We start from the raw sequence: 8,093 nt of genomic DNA on the forward strand, positions 1-8,093 counted from the left end.
TTGTTTGGATTATGATTGAGTAAAAATAAGTTTGACTGTAAAATTCCAAATGGGTATGAGTTTTTAAAAAATAATGAAATATGATTACAAAAATAATTTTACATAATACAATGATTTAAAATAATTTAATATGAAGAAGTGAATTTAACAAGTTAATTAATTTTAAAATTTAGAAAAATCATAAAAAATATTTTAAATGTAAAATAAACATGAAAAAAAAAGAATGGGAGGAAGTACATCAAGAATCTATTTTATGATGGCATATAGATTGAAGCAGTTTGAATGGGAATCACATGACTTTTGATTTTACCCCAAAAAAAAAAAATTTGGTGTGCGTGTGTGTTATGACTTTTGAGTACTAAAAATTTAACTTTATTACTCTTTTGAAAAAAAAGAAAAGAAAAAGAAAAAATAACTTTCCTAATTCCCACTACCCTTTGTCGGACTCGGAACCTCTCCATTTCCTTACTGTCCATTCTCCCTCCACTTCCCTAATCTGGACCATTCATTAAATCCAATTGCTCATTTTTCACAGCACACTACAAACCCCCCCCCCCCTCTCTCCCACCGCCACTTCTATTTTACTTAGCTTCTCCCCCTTCCATTTCATCTCACAACAGAGATCTTGTTAAATGAAATGGCTCATGTTTTTAAAACACAATTCAAAACTCCGTCCGCCTCCCCCTCATTCGATCTTCCCTTCTTTTCCAACTTGGCCTCGCCCCTGTTGCAGAATGAGATCTGAATGAGGTGAAGCTTAATTGAAAACGAATGCTGAAATCCAATGCAAATATGAAGATCCTAATTTTTTAATTTAATAAGACCTCCGTTGGCTGTTGCAGAATGAAATAGAAGAGGGCGAAGCTGAATTCAAATAGAAGAGATGGGGAGAGAGGAGAGGGAGTTTGTAGTGTGTTGGAAAACATGACCCACTCGATTTGACGAACGCTCTAGATTTGGTAAGTGGAGGGGAAATGGACAGTAAGAAATGGAGAGGTTCCGAGTCCACCCTTGTGTCACGCATGAGGCTGCTGGTCCGCTGACGAATGGGACCCACATGTCCACACGTTATGCTCAGTCACTCCACGATATCTGACACATCACAAGGTAAAGCCAGTAAGCTCTTCAAAATAAGCTTCTTTTTGGGGCTTCCATTTGAACGCATGCTGGGTGAGCTTATTCCAGACAAACTTAATTGGCTTAAACCCTCCCCAACTAGACTAATATTTTCAATCAGGCTTCTGCCCAAAGTAAGTAGCTTCTCACCCAATTTAAGCCTTCTTAAATGGATACTCAGCTTATTCAATTTAACTTTTATCTAATCTTACTTTTCTGAAAGTCATATTAAAATAAGCTACTTTTTCTATTGCCAATCCAAACGAACCCTTAGGAAGATTCTAAGTTTTTGCTTTGACCATTTTTTCCCAGGTTTTCTTAGCCTAAGAATTATGAAACAACACAAGCTATCAGGAATTGCTACACTTTATAAAATTTGGTATGGTAGAGTTAGTATCCATGACGCACCTGGCATGCACACTTGAAAACATACTGCTAGAGTTGTGTACTCAAGTCTAGGACTCGGGCATCAACCAATCCTACTGTTATAACATATTGCAGAATATATATGGGGATAAACCAGCAGATTTGGGCATGCTGGAACTGTTCATGTGGATGCAATTTGCTTTGGGTTTTCTTCTAGGCATGGGTAATGAATCATCTTCCTTATCCATACCTGCTGAAAATCACTTGCTCGCTTGTGGCTCTTTTGTGAACATAACCTTTCAGGGCATCAAGTTGCCAAGAAAAGGGCACGAGAGACACTTGAAGTTGGCTTGCTCATGTCATCCAGCGAAGATAGAGCCAGTACTTGGTACAAGCTTGGGCGTAGCTTTTTCTTTCTTTCTTTCTTTCTTTCTTTTGATTTTGTTTGTGTTTTTTGTTTTAGTTTCTTCCGTTTCTTTCTACAGGTCTTTTAAACCAATGATAGAAATATATAATTAAATGTTAGAGTTTTCAGTAAAAAAATTCTAATATATTCTTAACTTATTCGAAAAATTAGTATGAAGTGTCAAGGAAGTAATATAATTTTGACTTTTGATTGTTTGGCTGGTTGTTTGCACTTGTTTGTGCAATTGATCAAGACTCTCTTGTACACCATGTCTTGATCATAGTAGAACCATTTTCCATTGATCCAAATGACCTGTGGTTTTTTATCCTTGTATTGAGGAGTTTTCTACGTTGATGTTTTTTGGGTCTCTAGTGCTATTTAATTTCTGCTATATATTTGTTTTGCTTTCTCAAAGATTCCAGTCGATCGCTCGGGTACAACTGGCCCCAGCCTCCTTGTCCCGAGCGATCTGGAAGCTTGACAGAGAAACAGTTAAATCAGATAGCTCGCACATAATGACAAGTAGTGAAAAGATGTTCCATATATAAAAGCTCGAGTTATTGAAGTAATGCTTTTGGAGAATGTTAGCTGCAGGGAGTGCATTTGATGGGAGAGAGATTGCCAAAAGATCTCCTAGTAAGAATCCGAGGCCCCCTGTTTAAAATGTGATCCAAGACTTATTCTGAAAATTTTTAAACTGAAATTATTAGCCAATTTAGAGAATGACACGATTTTTTTTAAAAAAAAAGTGTCATCTATTTTCCTGACGGTCAGTTTGTGGAGAGAAAAAAAACTAAACTCATAAATATTCCACGAACTTATTTAATTTAGCAATTCAATTATCAAACTTGCCACCGACTAAACTGAAGGTGTGATTTTTCATCATCCAGCGGGCAAAGTCATGATGCGTTCACTTCCAGCTATATTAACTTGGCGGCATAATTAATTCTGCAAACGTTCCTGAGACCCAAGTGAAAAAAAAAGTACAAATTGCGCTTTTTTTTTTTTTTTTTTTTTAAAAATAATAAGGCAATTTTATTTTAAAAAAAGTAAAAAAGTATGGTATAAAATTTTAACTTGATGCATAAATTAGAGCCCCATCCATATCCACTGAAGCATAAAACAGATCCAAAAAAAAGAACCCCAAAATGAACTAGAAATAGATCAAATGAAAAGACCCAGAGGGAAAATTTAAAGCAACTTCCTGAGACCCAAGTTTGAAAAAAAAAGGGAGCACAAATTGGCTCTTTTTTTTTTTTTTTTAAAATCCAGTTCTTCATTCAAAAAAAAAAAAAAGAAGCAACTTCGCCACTAGCGCCACCTCTCCAACCCCATGCATGGGATAGGGTCCTGGGATTTAAATTGTTTTTAATTGAGAGATAATTGATCTTTGAATTGTTTAAGTTTGATTAAGATAACTAAAATTTCAAATGTCAACACAAAACAAAACAAATATATCTTCCAGTTAAGCCTATCAAAATATATTGGTTCATTTCAAAGAACAAGTAAATTGATTTTTTTTTTTTGGGATAACAGGACTAGTAAATTTGATTTGAAGATGAATGTCTCCAGGAAAGTTTCATATTATGATATTCAGCCAAAAAAAATTCCATAGATTAAATATGACATTTTTCAATACTATTAACGCAGAGTAATAATTAGTATACATGACATCAAGTGCTTCAATTGTATAGTAACTTTTGGATTTTGATTTCAATTAATACTAGTGTAGGAGCATTACAACACGATTCCGGGGATAAAACAGAAGACATGGGCATTCTGGAGCCATTCAAATTCTCATTCACTTTGCCCAAAAATATGTCCCCTGCCTTGATAACATTAATCACTGGCAACTACCATTAAAGATTAGGTTTAACAGAATATGTTAGTCTTTCATAATGTAATGAATCAAAATTTAAAGTCCTATTAAGAGAAGTGTTTACATTTAGTACCTGATAATATGTCGAATAAAATTGTCTCTGATAAGAAAATACCTGTGTCCAAGAAAAAAAGTAATCATACTTCTCAATAGTTTCGCCATTATGGAGCAAGGTGGCCCGTACTTGTTCAAAGAGTTGCAATCAAAGTTACATCTTCAGCCTTGCCTCACACATTAGCTGTACAACTTTGTTTAACATTGACGTGTCAATTTTTTTTTTGGCAGTCAAAGATCACGCTGCGTAAGAGATCCTAATAGTTTGACATTTCAACTACGATCACTAATTAGGGAGATGAGGAAGATTCTAATTTTGCTTTGACCATTTTTCCCCCAGGGTTTTCTCGGCCTAAGAATTATGAACAAACACAAGCTGTCAGGAATTACTTTCCTGGAAAATTCATGTCTTTATAATATCCATAAATACTACACTTTATAAACTTTGGTATGGTAGAGTTAGTATCCATAACACACCTGGCATGCACACTTGAAACCATATTGCTATAGTTGTGTAACTCGAGTCTGGGATTTGGACATCCACCAATCCTAGTGTCATAACATATTGCAGAATATATCTGGGGATAAACCAGCAGATATGGGCGTGCTGGAACTGTCCATGTGGATGCAATTTGCTTTGGCTTTTCTTCTAGGCATGGGTAATGAGTCATCTTCCTTATCCATACCTATTGATAATTTCTTGCTCGCTTGTGGTTCTTCTGTGAACATAACCTTTCAGGGTCGCACTTTTTCTCCTGAATCTGTCTATGAGAAGCACAGATTAGAATTGAAAACCCAGAAATCTGTTGTTGTAACCTCTGATTCTGGCTCACCGACTTCAGTCTACCAGTCAGCTAGAATCTTTTGGAGCAATGCTTCATATATATTCAGAATTGTGCGACCAGGCCAGCATTGGATTCGCCTTTACTTCTCCCCTTTGCCCAACTTTCATCAGAACATGTCCTCTGCCTCAATAACAGTCATCACTGATGGAATTGTCCTTCTCAGTGATTTCAGTTTCATCACCTATGGTGGTTCTTACCTTTTCAAGGAGTACGTAACCAATATTACATCTCCTAGTTTGTCTCTCACATTCATCCCTTCCAGAAATTCATTTGTCTTTGTTAATGCCATTGAAGTTGTCTCTGTACCTGAAGATATCTTTGTTAATGTAATCGATATTACATCAGTTTTTATGGAGAATTCTTCAGACCTGGTCCTTGAAACTGTTTACCGTTTGGATGTGGGCAATGAATCTCTCACCACCAGGAACGATGACCTTGGTCGAAACTGGGAAGGTGATGAAAAGTACATGGCCTCCAATAATAGAGCATTAAATGTTTCAGTTGACACTTCCTCTATAAATTTTGCTTCTCAGACTGAACCTACCATAGCACCAATGTGGGTTTATGCTACAGCCAAAGCCATGGCAGATGAAAGAAGTTTAGATTTAACTTGGGTCTTCTCTGTAAATCCAAACCATACCTATTTTGTTCGGGTGCATTTCTGTGATGTCATAAGCAACTCAAAGAGTCTTACAATTTTCAATCTGTTTATAAATGATGTTGTTTATGAAAGAGTAGACCTTTACTCCATATTTCTCAAGTTTTCAGTCCCATTTTACATGGATTTTGTTGTCTACACCAAAAAGCGTGATTTGACACTAAGTGTTGCTCCAGATAGGATGACGAATAGCAGGAATGCAACCATAAGTGGGCTGGAGATAATGGAGATCATCAATGAAGTTAGAATGCTGGATGGAGTGGCGCCCTCTGAGAGTATTCTTCCCAATTCATCCTCAAGAATTGTGAAAGTATCAAATATAACTGTGCCTGTCATTGGCGTTGCAGCTTTCCTAGTTCTCACTGCAATAAAATTATGTTACATAATAGCTCACAGGTCCAGGGCAAGCTCCAGAACTACTCCCTTATCATGCAGGCTGTTCACCTTACATGAAATCAGTGCAACAAACAGCTTTGACGAGTCTCTGCTTCTTGGAGAAGGTGGTTTTGGCAAGGTCTATGAAGGAACGATGGTTAATGGGATAAAAGTAGCCATCAAAGTAGCCAATCATGAATCAAGGCAGGGTCTTCATGAATTTCAGAATGAGATTAAATTGCTATCCAAGCTTTCTCATTCGAACCTTATCTCTCTAATTGGTTGTTGTAATGAAGACTCACGGATGATTCTTGTCTACGAGTTCTTAGCTAATGGATCTTTAAGCGGCTACCTCTATGGAGCTGGCTTTATTCCTCTTTCATGGAAGCAGCGGCTAGAAATATGCATTGGGACAGCAAAGGGTCTTCATTTCCTTCACACAAGAGTTCCTCGAAGCATAATCCATCGTGATGTTAAGACAACGAATATTCTGTTGGACAAGAATTTAGTTCCAAAAGTTGCTGATTTTGGAATCTCAAGAAAAGGTCCACCTCTTGATAAGAGTCATGTAACAACCTTTGTAAAGGGCAGCTTTGGTTATATTGATCCTGAGTATTTCAGAACAAAATATCTCACTGAGAAATCAGATGTTTTCTCATTTGGGATGGTTCTGATGGAAGTTATCTGTGGTAAGCCTGCTTTGGACAATACTCGTCCAACAGAGCATCTTAATCTGGCAAGATGGGCATCAAGCTGCCAAGAAATGGGCACCTTTCATGAGATTATAGACCCATATTTGAACGGAAAAGTGAACTTAGATTCTCTAAACAAAGTATGTGAATTGGCTTGGAAGTGCTTGGAGGAGAGACGCATAAATAGACCACCAATAGGGTATGTACTGTGTGAGCTTGAAGATGCTCTCCACATTGAGTTGGCTTCACCAATTCAGCAAGTTTCTGTGGATTGTGCCATCGAAAATGGAATGAAGGATGAAAAGTGCATGACTTGGCTCGGAAGTGCTCAGGGAAGAGTCGCATAAGCAGACCACCAACGGGGTATGAACTGTGTGAGGTCGAAGACGCTATCCAACTTGAGTTGGCTTCACCAATCTGGCAAGTTTCTGCAGAGCATTGATATATATATATATATATATATGTATATATATATATGGATGCAGAAAATGGAACCAAGGATGGAAGACGTTTTCTCAGTCTAATGACTTCTTTGCTGCTAAACTACTGTAGGTTGTTTTTGTAACTGCATGATAATATAAATTATGGTGAGATAGCTATAATTAATAAGAGATGTTTTGAAAACCACAAAAAAAACACAGTTTAGAATCATCTGAAACAGAATGTACGAGTGATTATTGTTTGTGAAAAATATATATATCATTGTTAATTTTAGTTCAGGTTAATTTTGCTTGCTTGAGCCTATCATAAATTAAGAAAACCCAAGTGATTTTTTTCCATCCAATGGAAAAAGTGCATTCTATAACATAATGAGAACATGCCACAACTTACTCAGCTACAAATTAGTATCATCAATCATCGTACGCCCTGGTCCAATGAAGATATGATCTCCAATAATTACTTTTTTCTTGGGTTGAATAACTCCAGTAGTTACTTTTACAGTGAAAAAGATTAGTCCAGAAATATGACCAGAAAAACCAAGAAAAAGAAATTCTCGCAAGTTATCAAGCAAATGTGCACTTTATCCCTCTCACATAGTTCTTGTTAATTGTTAAACATCATCCAGACGGTACTGTTAATTTTTTTTTTGGACAAGAATATATAAAAAAGAGATTTAATTGAAGGGAGAGAATAAAAAATTAAAATTGAAAAAGTACAACTTATAGATTTTTTTCCGTACAAAAATTATAGGAAAAACAAGATTAGGAATAATGAACCCACAAGATATCTGGGAGCCCAATTAATTTGACCCCATAATGACCTTAGTTTGAATTCAGAGACATTCCATCAGGCCCACTTCAGTTGTAAAGCCCAAATGAATATGTGAATTCAGTCTTCCTGACGGATATAATGGTGGCAGACGGTCCCTTTTCTCCTCATATTACTCCGGCTCTTATTATTCGTTACTTATTAAAAAAAAATTTAGTCTTAAATATAAGCTTCTTGTATGAAATTTAATGATCATTTTCTAAATTTACTCTTATTTAATTCTTGTTAAAAAGAGGGGGAAAAAAAGAAGGAAAGAGGTTAAAATCATTTGTAAGTGCAGCAAAAGAAAAAAAAAACTTTAGTAAGAGTTAAAATTTTTTTATCAATTCAATGTATTTCTTGACATGTAAAAATAAGTTGTAAGTGACTTGTAATGAGAATTGAGTGGTACATGCGTTGTGCCTTTGGCTGCTCCCAATATCATGGATTGGAG

At 36.1% G+C, this 8,093-nt stretch overlaps 1 protein-coding gene across 1 annotated transcript; it reads left to right on the forward strand.

Annotated features, from left to right (window-relative positions):
• Window positions 1-4,419: 4,419 nt before the first annotated feature.
• Window positions 4,420-6,738, forward strand: LOC114742609 (receptor-like protein kinase THESEUS 1). The gene has a single exon (XM_028930833.1). It carries the CDS (start codon window positions 4,420-4,422, stop codon window positions 6,736-6,738), a length of 2,319 nt encoding a protein of 772 aa, XP_028786666.1.
• Window positions 6,739-8,093: the final 1,355 nt, after the last annotated feature.

The sequence above is a fragment of the Neltuma alba genome, unplaced genomic scaffold (genome assembly GCF_004799145.2).
Source record: "Neltuma alba isolate B1F8T4 unplaced genomic scaffold, ASM479914v2 tig00003837_pilon, whole genome shotgun sequence".
In the NCBI taxonomy this organism is placed as follows: domain Eukaryota; kingdom Viridiplantae; phylum Streptophyta; class Magnoliopsida; order Fabales; family Fabaceae; genus Neltuma; species Neltuma alba.

Excerpts from the sequence above, each read along its gene's own strand:
- LOC114742609 (XM_028930833.1), top strand. The coding sequence starts at position 4,420 with ATGGGCGTGCTGGAACTGTCCATGTGGATGCAATTTGCTTTGGCTTTT.